The 14,534-nt window shown below is 38.9% G+C and overlaps 1 protein-coding gene across 1 annotated transcript in view; it reads left to right on the top strand.

Moving 5' to 3' along the window:
* The window catches only part of LOC111229373 (zeta-sarcoglycan-like), a 145,101-nt gene that overhangs the window by 73,189 nt on the left and 57,378 nt on the right, over nt 1-14,534 (top strand). Inside the window, exon 3 of the mRNA XM_022755682.1 lies at nt 8,685-8,772. Coding sequence (XP_022611403.1) covers nt 8,685-8,772 — 88 coding nt within the window. The remainder of the gene's footprint in view (nt 1-8,684; nt 8,773-14,534) is intronic.

Raw genomic sequence — 14,534 nt, 5'->3', positions numbered from 1 at the left:
TGTGATAATGTGCACTTATTAATATATACTAAAATATAAGTTTCAGCAAAGTATGCATACAAAACCAGGTGCTTTTAATGAGAGAGGTCCCCTTAGATGAGTATTAAAGCTGAACCGCCTTCTTTCTTCAGTCAAAAAAAGAATGGTGGTAAATGACAATGTTTTTGTGTGATGTGTTTGTGTAGATGGTGGTTTAGTGGCTCGGTTAGAGCTGTTGCCGCACAGCAAGAAAGTGCTGAAGGGTTAAAGGTGCTTGTCAGCCAGATGTTTTTTGTGTGAGGTATGCAGGCGGGCCCGTGTCCATGTGGGTTTCCTCCGAGTGCGGAACTGCCCATAAAAAAAACTGTCCATAAGTGTGAATGTGAGTGTGTTGAGCTCCCCACCTGTATGGAATCGGTGGGTGTTTATGAAGAATTGTAATATCTACTTGGCTCTGGACATCATCATTTTTAAAAAATAAATTTGTTTTAAAATGGCCTAATAATTAAGATTATATTATTTATATCTTTGTATTTCAGTTTTTTATTTGACCTGTGTGTGTGTGTCTGTGTGTCCTTGTACCTCTATTAAAATGGGGAGAAATTGTCCAAGCTTAGGACTTGATTTTGGGTTTAGTATAAAACCTAAGCATCCCAACAAATACTGCAGCTGTCTTTGTGTGTGTGTGTGTGTGTGTGTGCAGATGGCACGACACCAAACAAAGTCCAACATGCATTAATATGTAAGTCAGAGTCTGGTAGAGTAAACGAAAAGTGACTACCAGGTGGAAGTCTGTGCTGTGTCTTTTATTTTATTTTAGTTTCCATTTTTTTATTTTTGTCTAATATTTTTTTTCTTATCATGCCCTGACAGGTTTTGTTCAGCCACGGCAGAAACTCTCACAACAGGACTAACAGTATTCTGGGATTGTGGGCTTAAAACCATTATATGAAAATGTATTCCAGAGCTCTAATCTCAAATGTTATGTAAAACTCCCTCAGATGTATTTTATCTCTAAGCCCTCAGGTTGGAGGTATCATTTGTAAACCCTCACTTGCGTGATAGTTTTGTTTTTTGTTTTTTTCCTTAGGAATATGAAATAACATCGGGAGACAGGCAGGGGCTGCAGCAAAGCGCTCATTTCATTACATATGAGATGAATTTCAAGAATCTTATTCATATACTTAGATTTATATTTATTCAGAAAAAATTCAGATGTTGAGGGAACAAGGTGAGTAGAATTACGTGGTGAGGGCAGCTTTATATATTTCAATAGTACTTTTTCCCAGCATGACCAGAATTACACTGGTATAAAAAATATATTAATTTAAATCTATAACCTCCAATTTGCAGTATCACAAAAGTGGCTTTCTCAGCTGCCATATATATATATTTTTATGGAGCTGTGTGACTTTGTTGACTGGTCCCTTTAGCAACATACATTATCGTGGAGAAGCAGAGAGTAGAGGGCTGACGTAGCTGCTTCTTTGTATAGATCTATTTGGTGTGTCTATCTCCAAAACAAATGCTCTGCGGTTTACCCTCCTCCGCCTTCCATCTCTATCTTGCTCTCCCTCCTCTTTTCCTCTCTCCTCGTTTCAAGATTTATCACGCTGCAAGCCCAAAGCTGGGAGGTCGACTGCTTAGCCCTACTTCCCCTCCCCACCATCCCACACCTCTGTCTCTTTCACCCTTCCCATCCTTCTATATCTACTGTATTTTCACCTTTTTTCCCCACTATGGTAAAGCACAGTCCATTGTTTGGGGACACAGTGGAGCTGCTAGTCCACCCGGTAAACCTTTCAGGAATGACAACAAAGGCAGTGATGTGTATTATTGATCCCCATAAAATCTTGACATTGCACAGTTCATTTAAGTGGTTTCTCTGCAGAGTCTGAATATTTTATCTTTTGCTGTGAATGCTGTTACAGTAAAATAAAGCTTTTGAGGTGGTAGGTTTCAGCTTGATTTTACAGTGCATAGCGTGAATCTTTAGATGAATCATGAAGAAGGAGCCTGGAGGGTGTGGAGAGACAGCAAAACATTTTTCTTCAGGAGAGCTGGATTGATGCTTTTAATTGTTTTTGCTCAATGTCTGGAAACTTGCAAATAGCACACACCTTTTCTTGTTACGAAGTTTTGTATGTGAATATAAAAAGCATAACCATGTGTGGGCAGAAATGCACGCTGCACGCACCGCACACATTAATGCAAAAACACAGTGCTTGGATACATGAAGGACAGTATTAGCTCCATGCTGACATGATTTTTTGATAAAATTGTTTTTATGGATTTCAGAAAACTGGCTTTTCACTGAATCTGTTTTTAAAGGCACTGGATGTACCACATGTAGATTTGATTCCTAAAACTGTAGTGTATAACTGACATGTAAGTGTGACAATAGTGTCACAAAAAAATGAACCAAAAGAGACCAGAAACCAAAAGAGCTGCAACCTTTTTATTTCAAAACTCAATTCATTATTCAGGTCATTTTTCAAGCAAAAAAGCCAAAAGAGTTCCCTGGTTTTTGTTTCTCAAATTTGAGGATTTGATTCTTTTTTTGTGATATATGATAGTAAACTGAATATGTTTGGGTGTTGAACATTTGCTCAAATAAAACAAGTTGTAAATAACATCAGCGAATTCACAAAATGAACAAAAGTCCTTATGAATACCCAGCGTCACCACAAAGTTTCCAGACTCGAGGTGAAATTAAGTCTGGTTTACCAAGGAACCAAACAGTCTTCTTAGTTGAATCCCCCACCAGAACAATTGACAAAAAAATGACATGAGAGACACTTAATTAGGGAAGAGAAAAGCCAACGCTCCTCCTCTCCGTTCTGAAAACAGAATTTTCATTCAACAGGTGCATGAAATCTTGCACAGCAGGGACACTCGCTAACAGTGCAGTCCTGAGGACCCCTGAGGTAGAAGGGCCCCAAAATTAGCAATCTCAACTCATACCTTTTAGCCAGCAATCTCCATGCCAAGTCTCCAACAACTTTCCAAGCTCACAATGATCTGACATGTCTTGACTGGCTCAGTCTCATCTCAGCTGTCACTTTGAGATTTAAATAGATTAAACTGATCTCAAGACTGTTGATACAAGTCTTGTATAGGACATTGATGACATGTTAAATAGATGAGAAGGCCCCCCGAATGCACATGAAGACACTTGAACATATTAAATCCAACTACCCTGAGAGTAATCTTGTGAGCAACGCTGGTTTATATTCTGCTGTTATATGGCCGTGGGGACTAAAAACAACAAATTAGCTCTGCACACCAACAAACACATCACTTATTTAATAGTCCTTGCTAATTAGCTGAATTAAGTCGAAAGAGGAATGGAGGGACACCGCAGGCACTTTATCACACACTGTTTGATTGGTATTCTGTTTTAGCTTAGACTATATACTATCTACTTGTCTTTACTGATGAATTTAAACAACTTTCTCTGTCTGTCTTCCCCACTCTTTAACTCATTCCCCACTCTGTCTAACTGTCTTGCCATTGTTGTTCACAGCTCCTTCTTAGCAGCCAAGTATCTATAACGGTGGTACTTTTAACAGATTAATACAGACAGACAGAAATACACATGAATGAAAATAATCAAATCAAAGTTAGGATCGGGATCATATCTCAGCGAGCGTCTAGTTGAACTATATTGAAAGTCTGTCTTTAGAATCTCCACTTGACTTTTATTCACTGCAAAACATATTGCAAAATGCAGCTGAGAATAAGGAACATTTTGAATACTTTATTTGGTGGTGTGTTCAGGTGCCAGTGTGAAGAATTGTAAAATTGTGTTTATTACTTGATCTTTAAAACCTACAGTATATGTTATTGATGCTTACCCAATACACCACAACCCAATGCATTCAGTTTGACCTGAAAAAATCTGACCCTAATGGCAGAGTCGGACTGAGAGGTGGACAGACAGGTGGACTGGCTGAAGAGATGGTGGGTTTTTAGAAAGTCAGAGAGACAGGAGGAGAATAAGACACGTCAGGGACAGGAGAGCTGAAAGCTTTTTATTCGATTGAGAGCTAAAAGTATTTCTTAAGCGCATGTCCATAGCTTTTTAGATAGAGAGATAGACAGTCAGCCAGTGAGACAAGCAATCACAGAGATACAGTCAGGAGGCTAAAAGCTGCTATTAGGCTGATGGCAAAGATGAATCAACCAAATGTATCTTGTATGAGGCTTGAATCCACTGCTGTTGAGATGTATACTGTACAAAGTTAGACAGCTAGTGAGGCAGACCATAAGAGATGAACAGGAGCACTGAAAGCTGTTATTAGAGTGATGATAAACACAAATAACCATTCACATCATTTATCAACCTTGAGTCCAGACCTGTTTAGACTGACAGTCAGACGGTCAGTTAGTGAGACAGACAGTGAGACAGCAGGACTGAAAGCTGTTATTAGGACCCATCTGTACCGGTGGCTGGAGGCTGTGATGATGATCCACCAGTCCACAGCTTATTATTACCTGAGTAATTACATTGGCTACCGCAGGCTGGAGGTCCTTTGCCTGCATTTATAATCAAAGCAAAATTAAACTATTAACTGAATTAGTGGCGCTGTGGCGTATGTCGTGTCAACTCGCAAGAGGGAGCATGAGGCGTCAGCCTTTAGTGTATTTATTTGTGCTCACACAATGATGGGAGATTTATGAGCGACACAGTAAACGCAGAAGCCAGAGGGACAATGAATAGAGCAGAAGAGAGGGATAAACCTAGAAATGAACTGAACATAAAGAAAACATCACAAAGATATATGGTACATGTGAGGAAATGCTACACGTGCTCACCAAACCATAGTTTCACAGATTCTTTTTTTCCCCCTCATCCTTCTCTCGAGCTGTTTTTTTTTTTTGTCTACGTAAAAATTTCACTCACTTTTTATGTGTCAAAGAAATAAGAGCAGCACAATGAAAACCTTCTGGGAAAAATTGTCCATAAGTGTGAACTGTTGTCCACATATAGTATTTGAAGGTTTTATCTCTATAAAGGCCTTGTTTTCAGTCTGTCTTTGAGTGTAGCCCGTTTCACCTGCTGATCTTATCTAATCAAATTCTATGTAATCGTATCTAATCTTATCTAATCTACATTTTAACATTTACTCATTTGGTGCTTTTATCCAAAGCGACTTACAAGTGAGGGACAGCACTAAAGCTTCAGTACAGTAGGCGACCTTGAAGTAAGTACTACAGACTAAATCTGTTCAATAAGGGCAAGTGCAAGAAGATCAGGTAACGAAGTTCACCGAAAGTGCATAGTAAGTGCTAATTAGGCATGTTAAAGTGTTAGAGGTGTTAGGAGAGGAGGTTCTCTCTTGAGGGATGAGTCATCAAGATGTTGTTGAAAATAGAGAGGGACAAATCTTGACAAATGAATTTGTTTCTCCAAACAAATAGTTTTGAATATGATTTGAATATAGTTCTGCTGTTGTTCATTGTTATTCTATGTTTAATCTTTAATTGTGGTCATTGAATTTTGAAAGTCACAAGTAAAAATCCCCTACTTTTAAATATGTGAATGTATTCATAGCCTTTTGCTGCCCAGGGATATTTCTGTCTGTAAACTTAAATTATATTACTATAATGCATATAACACAGGCTAGCTGAAGTAGATATGTGTGATGTGTTTTATATGGTAATGCTGGGCGCTTTCATATTGTTTGTGGCTGTTTCATATTGTATTGTTTAATCAGCACGCATATGCAGAATTATTGTGTGTGAATGTGGTGTTGCGTGGTCCGAGGTAGACTTATCTGTAATTATTGTGAGGCTGCTGTAAATTGGCCACAACAAGATCTATTGGCAGTCAGTATTGGAGTGCAGCTGTAGTGACATATGCCAGTTGCAGACTATATGTCATTTTCTTCGTATATGTAAATTTCTGAGTAAATATCAATAAAACACCCAATACAAATTCGCCCCCACACACACCTCCTAGAGTGTGCTAAAATTCGAACACTGATTGGATTTCCAACATCAAACAACGTCAAGATGATGTATGCATCACACGATGGATTAAAATCTAAGAAATGAAACGATTACCATTCTGCAGTGCAATAACCTTTTCAGTATTGCACCAAAAGCACAACCAACATCAAACTAACATTAAAATGAAAAACCTCAAACCACCATCAAACATCATGCAAACTTCACTGAAGATCAGAGCTTTGAAGAAGGACTTTCATGGAGAGAAATGAACCTTTAATGTCAGAAAACTGACTGAATAGGTTCTCAGCACAACGTATATGAAGGGAAACCACGGTCAGTTATTTACCATCTTGCTGATATTATTTGTGTAGCGTTTAGAGCCAAATAAACACATGGGATTTAACTGACCGGATTGACAGAAAGGAGCCAAATTTTTAAAAGTTTTTAGAAGTGTTTGTCAAACTATATAAAGTATATTAATTATATTACTATGTTTTTCAATATAATAGTTTTACTGTAACAGAAGTATAAGCAGCAGCTCTTTACCAGTCCGTTTTCAGGAATGTGTAATTCTATACTGTAGATGTATATTTTGTTTTTTAATAATATGAATCCAGTGTCAATGACCCATTCTCATCCAGCACAGTTGTACACAGTGCCTGTCAAGTGATGCAGAGCATGCACCATTCAAGCTTTCCACATCACTTTGTTTTCCACAATCATATTGGAGACTGCACTTTACAACTGAATTACCAACAGTATGTGCAGAGTCTGAATTGATTTCATCAAGGTACTGTAGGCCAACATGAGCGCTAACAAGCACAGGCCCTGTCCATTCCTCACTAGTGTTGTGGTGATGACATACTTAGGTGAAAACTGGTGTTATTATTTTTGATAGTCTCTTGTGGGATCAACAATTTTTTCAAGATGGACAAACAATTATTGTTACTGCTCCTATGTTTCACATGAGCGCCACCAGTCAGATTGTTTAGCTTCAATCAGCTGTTATATAAATAGACATTAGCAGCTGTTTAATATGCAGCAATTATTTACTGCCGTTATTTCCATGCATTTGCATATGAGTGCTTAATCAAATAAGACTTTCCATCTATGGTCACTCTTCTAAATGACAGAGTCCTGCACTAAGTGAATGGGATCAGGCCTGTTCATGCACATTGCCCATTGAGCTGGAATGATTCAAAGTGCATTACATCTGTCATGCTTTACAAAGCGCCCCTCGCTTTAAACAGAGTGGAAAGATAATATAGTGAAGCCTATCACACGCCCCGTTGAAAATAATTAATCCAGCATACAAGCGTTAGGAAACAGATGAGGGAAGCAATGCACAATAAACCATGTGGAATGTTCATTTGTTGTTTGGCAAATTTGTTACCAGACGCTGTATGAGTGGGTGGTGTGTGTCTGTGCACAGAGGCAGGGCCGTGTCTGAACTTGCACCTGAGCCCCTCATTTGGATATTATTGTGTTCACAGCTAGAATATGTTTCTACGCAGGTGTGTAGGTGTGTACATTACCCGCATATAGTTACGCACAAGTCCTGTTTGTCACTGGATGTATTGTGTTTGTGTATGCTTTTTGTGAGTGTGTTTTCTGAGTCCATAACTTTTATTTGTCCCTCGCTCTTGTGCAGTGGTTTGTGTTTGTGATCAGCCTGTCCTGGGAGTCTCTGGACAGTGCAAAGTAGAGCACAGACAGGTGTGACATATTGGAAATTTGGTCTTAACTCGTATAAACAGACCACAAAACAATGAATATTCATCCATAACAAATAGCAAAGCAGAGAGAAAGATAGAGGGAGAATGAAGGGGAGAAAAAGAAAAAAAAGATTTTTCCATTTCAACAGATCAGCGACTTTCCAATTTTAACACAATTCTCATTTGGAATTCAGACCAGAATGCAGCAAGATATTAATTTGGGGAAATCAACAGAGAAATTGGGTCACCTGTGAGCTATTCATTTCACGCCGCCAAAACAAATGAGTAATTTAAAAGAAAGAGTGAGAGAGGGAGAGGAGTAAAATAAAAGAGAATAAAACAGAAAATGATGTAAATGCAGTGATATATGGAAAGAGGAAAGAAGAACAAAAGGAAAAGTTGGCTAAGAATGTGAGTAGGAAGATTTTGCAGACTGATGTACACAGTAGAGGCAAAGAGTAAGATGAAGGAGGAGGGGAGTAAGGAGCTGAGTGGGAGAGAGAGAGAGAGACAGTGAGATGTTAGATTGAGTTTGGGACTTAATGAAAATGGAAGACATGGGGTTTGCATTCATTCCAACTCACATCCACTGAATGTAAACTAATGTGGGCAGCGTGTGGCTCAATCAGACTTTAAAGATGAGAGCAGAGGTCGGGGTCATTGCTGCATTTAGCTTGTTTAGCTTGAGAATAATTGCCTTTCTGAAGGCATACATATACACACAGACAGACAATTAAAAACAAGCAAATACGCTCACAGACAGGACGTTGTTTTGAATAGATTATGCAAATTGGATGCAGAGTATGTCGGGCTGGCAGAAGAGAGGGAGTCAAGTGTGAACTGTGAAGGTTGATATGAGCTAAGGCAGTACTGGTTATGCAGGTTAATGCAGTATCGACTGATTCTCAGAGGGGTGAGGGCAAGGGTTACAGGGAAAAGATAGAAATCAGAGAGCGGTGTATCAGTATACATGGATTTGTTTGTAAGAGTTTGCTGCTGTCTTAATCGTCTTTCTCCTTCCTCCTCTCTCTTTAGGACAGTCCATTGATCCTTCAGTCAGACAGAAATGTGACTGTCAACGCTAGGAATGATCAGGGACAACTGACCGGTCAGCTAACCGTGGGTAAGACACACACACACACACACACACACACACACACACACACACACCATACACATTGGCATTGTAAACATTTTCTACTGAAGCAACCTCCAAATCAAATCATTTTTTCAAGACAGTCAGTTATATTGTCTTATTTGTGCTTGAATTTTACCTCCTTCTGTTTACCAAACTAAATATTATCTGTTTCCATTAGTGTATCTCACTGAGGCTGACAGCCGTGCTGTTTTCTCAACTAAATCATTTTTCCAAGCCCTTACTGGATTGGTGACAGCCCAGTGTCTGACAAAAGACAACACTTAGAGGACATATGACTTAAATGACATGACATATTCTTATAAGGGCACAAACACTACAAAGAAAAACATTAAATGAAAAGATTTTCAACAAATAAGTAGTGAATAAGTGCTTTAACATTGTGTTACTTAAGCACATGTAAATGCTCTAATGGAGAAGAGAACAGGTCCTAGAATATTATCATGAGCTACACTTTTTTTTTTTTTAAATGTCATCCAAGTATTTCAATGTCCTGCTACTTTGGTGGTGTGCCATTAGTGCCCCAGTCTTAGATAACCATGGCACAGATTTGTTGTGCCAGGCAGTATATTCAATCACTGTCACTCTAACAGTTTAACCTGTGAGAGTGGAAAGATTGATCAGCAGTTGCTCAGTTAGAGAGGTGAGGGTGGAACTGGATAATAGTAGTCATTCAGAGGTGGTGGATCTGAAGAGACCAGTGGATGAAAAGCCAATCATTTGGTAGGGTCATGAACTAATTAAATAAAATCTAGTCTTACTAATAAATGAGACCTTGGTAAATGGATCTTATAAATTAATCAATTCAATATTAAAATCATTATAAAAAATATTCTATTATATAATAAAATAATTATTCCTAAAATAAATACCTGCGCAATGTGTGCTAAGTTTCACAAAGCTGTAAAACACAAAAACAATTCTCAGTTATAAGAGCATTTTGCATTAAGAATTTTGATGTAAATGGCATAATTTTAATGAAAACCAATCTTCAGAGGCTTGTTGTTTTCAAAAAGAAAGTCAGAATAAAGTGACTTACAGAGGATGGGTGCAAATGTAGTGTATGTCCTTGAAGTGGAGCAGTGGCACTGGTGTCTTTCAATGAGCCGAGTTGAAGAGAAAGAGCTAGGGACAGAGGCACCAAGATTATGGTCAGAGTTCAGAGCAGGCTAGATAAAACACAGTTATCTGTGAACTCTTGTTCCTGTCTTGTTGGGATTTAATATTGTCTTTTTAGTCCTGTCATTACAAAAGTTCAGTAGCCAATGGTCAGCACTAAAAAGCCCTCTGAACATTTCCTCAGGGTTGGAACACAAAGCAAAAACACAAAGCTTTCTTAGGCCTCAACTGCCAAACTGACGCTATGGTAATAGCCGTGCTGCAATTTAATTAAGTAACTGAAAAAAGTAACTAGACTTACATGGACTTTGGGGGAAACAAGAGAGGTGAGCGCAGAGAGCAAAGGCTTTCTTATGTAATGTCTTGGCCCTGCATTCATTCAGGACTATTACCAGTGGTATCTTGTCAAGTATTACGATGGATATCTTTCTCCACCATTATTGAACATCTGATAAAAGTGGTGGTGAAAAAGAAAAGCAAAAGAATTTGCCGTGTGGGGCACGCTATAGCAGAATTTTGTTACAATCACATGATGGATTATAATTGCCATTTGAAAGTGTTCCCTCTTTTGAGCCATTTGAAAACCATCATAGCACCGTGAACATATTTTTTTGTAGGCCATAATGGAATACCACTGCCATTGATGATATGTTTGACTTCATGTCTTCAAGAAAGCCAGACACTGTAATGCTAACCATAATGTTTTTGCTGTTGTGGCTTTTTAAAGAACAAATCCGACATGTTTGGAAATTTTGTCTCTTAGCAGCCCAGTGCTTTAATTACGTCATGACATATTTGTAATCTTCAATTATCTTTTGTGTCACTGTCATTTCACTATTAGCCTTTAGTGAATTTAAAGTGGCAATTCTTTACAATGACTTTACCCTACTTAATGGTATTTGTATCCCCTAGAAGTGAATTAAGTGATTAGTTATCCTTCTCATTCGTCTGTGATTAGGTCTGTTTAGTTTGGATCAAACTCCTGGTGAGATCTGGCGGCTTATTGATGCCATCAGAAACACTTTCAGATTCAGTATGTGATTTGATGAGCCACATAATCCTGCCAGTGTGTGCCTGGCCAGTGCGAAATGTGGTTGCTTTTGGAAATTAAACATGACATGCATCAAATTCCCTCTTAGTGCGGTCCAGCCTTTCACTGATTTCTTACTGAAAAAAATTGCACATGTAGAATGAAATATTTGCTTGCCACCTGACGCCCGAGGAAACAAATATTTATGTCACAAAACTAAAAGATGCAACAATAAAAACAGTAAAAAAAAAAAAAAGTCTATCATCATTATGGAGAGATTGGCCTAACTGTTTTTCCTGATGTATCTGGTTTTCTGTTTTGGTTTCTAAAAATTAAATCATCACTCAGTAGACCTGACTTCATGTGTTTGCTGGTGATGTCAGAGTTCAGGAAGTAGCAGGTATAGAACATCATTGCCAAGTGGCATTACCAGATGGCAGGTGTTGCGAATGGTATTTTCAAGTAAAAGGCTCCTTTCCACTGTCTTCCATGTTCGATGTGAATGCAACATTTGGACGTTCATCTCCTGTAGGCTGGCCAGCACTTCAAGTGTCTTTCTACACACGCACAGTTTTCCCCATGTGACACTTTGAAGGTTTGAAATCCCTGACAGCTCACCTCCTGCTGTTAAAACTCTCTAAAGCTGCTTTTCTTGCAAAGAAAAAGCACTTAAATGCTCATGTGTGCTCTGAGTGAGAGTGTGTCTGCGTGCGTATCATGGAGTCAGCAGAATCAGTCTGCTTTTAAAACTACATGGCCAGACAGTCATACTGTCATACAGCCAGCTTAGCCTTGCCGGATGACATGTGGAGGGTTGGGTGTCCTAACTCGTCACGAGTGACTGCACACTTGTTGAAATCGCATAAATGCCTGATTCTCTTACTGATATTATGTCTGTCTCACACTCAAGTACACACCCACAGAGCAGCCACAACTTTGGGCCAAGGTTCCCCAGGCACAGGGAATCGCACACGCAAACAAAATTACACACTCTCTCCTCTCTCTCTGTCTCAGTATCCTCATAGGGATACCCAGAAATCCTGTCAGTAAGACGGTCATTTCTTCTCACCAGATGTTCGCCACATCAGAAGTGGAAGAGTTCCATCTCAGTAAGCCCCTTATTAGCATTCATCACTGAAACTCACCAGGGGAACCGCTCACTCCAGCTTGTACAAGATGTACAGGATGTATGGTCAGTGGTATGGAAAGGTGAAATGGCCACAAACGTTTGAACTAGTGCATTAACATAGAATACCGAGACACAGCTGCACTGACACCTCATTACATATCAGATGGTAAAGTAGGTACTAATTTGGGCTGCAGAGAAGTGGAGTGGAGGAAGGAGAGAAAGACCTCAGTGCTGTGGTAAAATCACTGCCTCTGGAGACAAAATGAAGAGACAACTGTCAAGACAGTGTCTTAAAGTTTTTTATGAGGTTAATATGATTCATTGATCAATATAAATTATTAGACATAGGTCACCAAAATATCAACTTGCAGGGAACATTGGCTGTAATTGCTCCTTGAACAGACTTTTTTGTTAGGTGCTTGACATTTCTTTTACACGTCAGCATCAAGAGGTAACTGCTGAATATTGAGTTTTTAGTACTTTGATACTTTGATGCTCTGAGTATTCCCTTGCTCTCCAACCTGGCACAGTCTGTGGAGCTCATAGGAAAAGACAGCAAAGGATACAAAAGGACAGCAGAAGAAGCGCATTGTGATTTGCCCTCCATTGTGATGGTTTAGGGAGTGCTCACATCTTGCCATACTCAACTGAATTTCATATGACAGATAGAAACACACACACATACACGCTTCTGTCTTATGTCTCCCTGAGGGCCTATCTTTTGAGAGAGAGGGTCTCAGTACATGTGTTGGCCTTGGGCTTCTCATCTCAGTTTTATTGCCCTCTCTCTCTCTCTCTCTCTCTCTGTTTCTTCCATCCCTCCATCCCGTGTCTTCCTCACCTTCCTTTCCGTTGCTGTCAGCTCGTTAATGTGAGTGAGAATCTGTCATATTTGTCTTCTGAATAGCTGACCATAAAGATGATGAGTGAACTTGGAGTTTGAAGCCATACCCTTTCACCCGCCTTGGTGATGATGTCCCAGCATCAGAGGCGGTGCAGTGTTGTCTAAAGAAAACACAGCATGCAGTGGGATTATCATCAAGAAGGGATGTTCCTTATTCAGTTCTGATGGGCTGAGCAATTTTGAAAAACTGTAAAATAATAAGAAATAACTTTATAAGTATTATATAATAAGTCTTCTTCTTTTATTCCTCCATCAGAAAATGATAAAGGATTAACTGCTGTGTTTTGAAATATATAGAACAAAATGTGTTGGACTAACAAACTATCTTGGAAGTCACTAGAGAACAAAACATAGACATATTAATTCATTGTAGAGATGTGCTCTACAGTGGCAAACATTTTATTTAATTACCCCCAAAGTGGAGGCAGTGACACACACACAAAAACAGTGTGTTCCTGTAATTTTTGGAATGAAGACAAAACTTTTTCTCAATATTCGTGGTTGATGCAAGAACCACTGTGTATCAGCAACCCACTTAAATTGGGTTGCTGATACACAATATTTACTGCTTTCACTTACAGTAAAAAGGCAATAGATAGAGCAATAACAGCTGAAGATCTTATAGTTAAGTTATATGTCTGTATTATATAAGTTTTATAAATGGTTTAAACGTGAGTACAGATGAACAATATTGACAAATGTGTAATTGGCCAGCACAATTATTAACTGTTTGTTACCCATTCCCCATCTTTTCACCCTGTGTGTCTGTCTTTTGGCAAAGCTGACAGTCATTACAGCCTGTGGGAGTGTGTGTTTGTGTTCTGGTTGTCTTATTGACTTTCCATTTTTGCGAGTGCATGGTGCTGATAATGAATGCTCTTTTTCCCCAAGCAGGAGAGGTATTGGTAGCACTCATTAGCCGTGTGTGTATGTGTTGAAAAAGTTTGATTTTAGGAAGTTGGAGTGTGTAAGTGTGTGTATCTGTGCTTTGAATAGCAAGAGGGCCATTCACTTTTACCTGCCATAGAAACAACTTTTCCAACTTTAAATATGACTTTCAATGCTCAATCCTTTCTTCTCCTTTTCTTCTCTCCTCCTTCTCTTACCCTTTTCCTTCTCTTTCCTCTTTGCTCATTCTTTCATCCCCTCTTACTCGATTCTCCTTTCACTGCCCTTTAATTTAAATCATACATGGACCTCATCTCTTATTAAACTAATAAATTCCCCACTAATCTTGTTACCTTCTCCTAAACTCAGCCTTATATTTATCACTTCATTATCTTTACTTTCTTACACTAATTATGTTCCCTCTTATCTGAGTGGAATCGCTCACCTCGTTTCTCTGGCGTTCAGCTGATGTAGCTCAAAAAGTGGATTATCAGAGGAGCGGAAATAGGGGACTGAGAGGCAAAGGCCATAAACAGTAATAGATGGTTAATGATTTGTGGTAAAAGCCAGGTGAATTTCCTGAGAGACAATTATCATGTGGTGTTGTAGTTAAACTGTTTATGAGTGGATTTATGGATTTGTAGCTGTAGAAATTTAAG

This window comes from Seriola dumerili, unplaced genomic scaffold, assembly GCF_002260705.1.
Source record: "Seriola dumerili isolate Sdu_G_001 unplaced genomic scaffold, Sdu_1.0 BDQW01000230.1, whole genome shotgun sequence".
Taxonomy (NCBI): Eukaryota; Metazoa; Chordata; class Actinopteri; order Carangiformes; family Carangidae; genus Seriola; species Seriola dumerili.
Note: the sequence above shows the minus strand (reverse complement) of the source record. Positions and strands in the feature narration are given on the sequence as shown.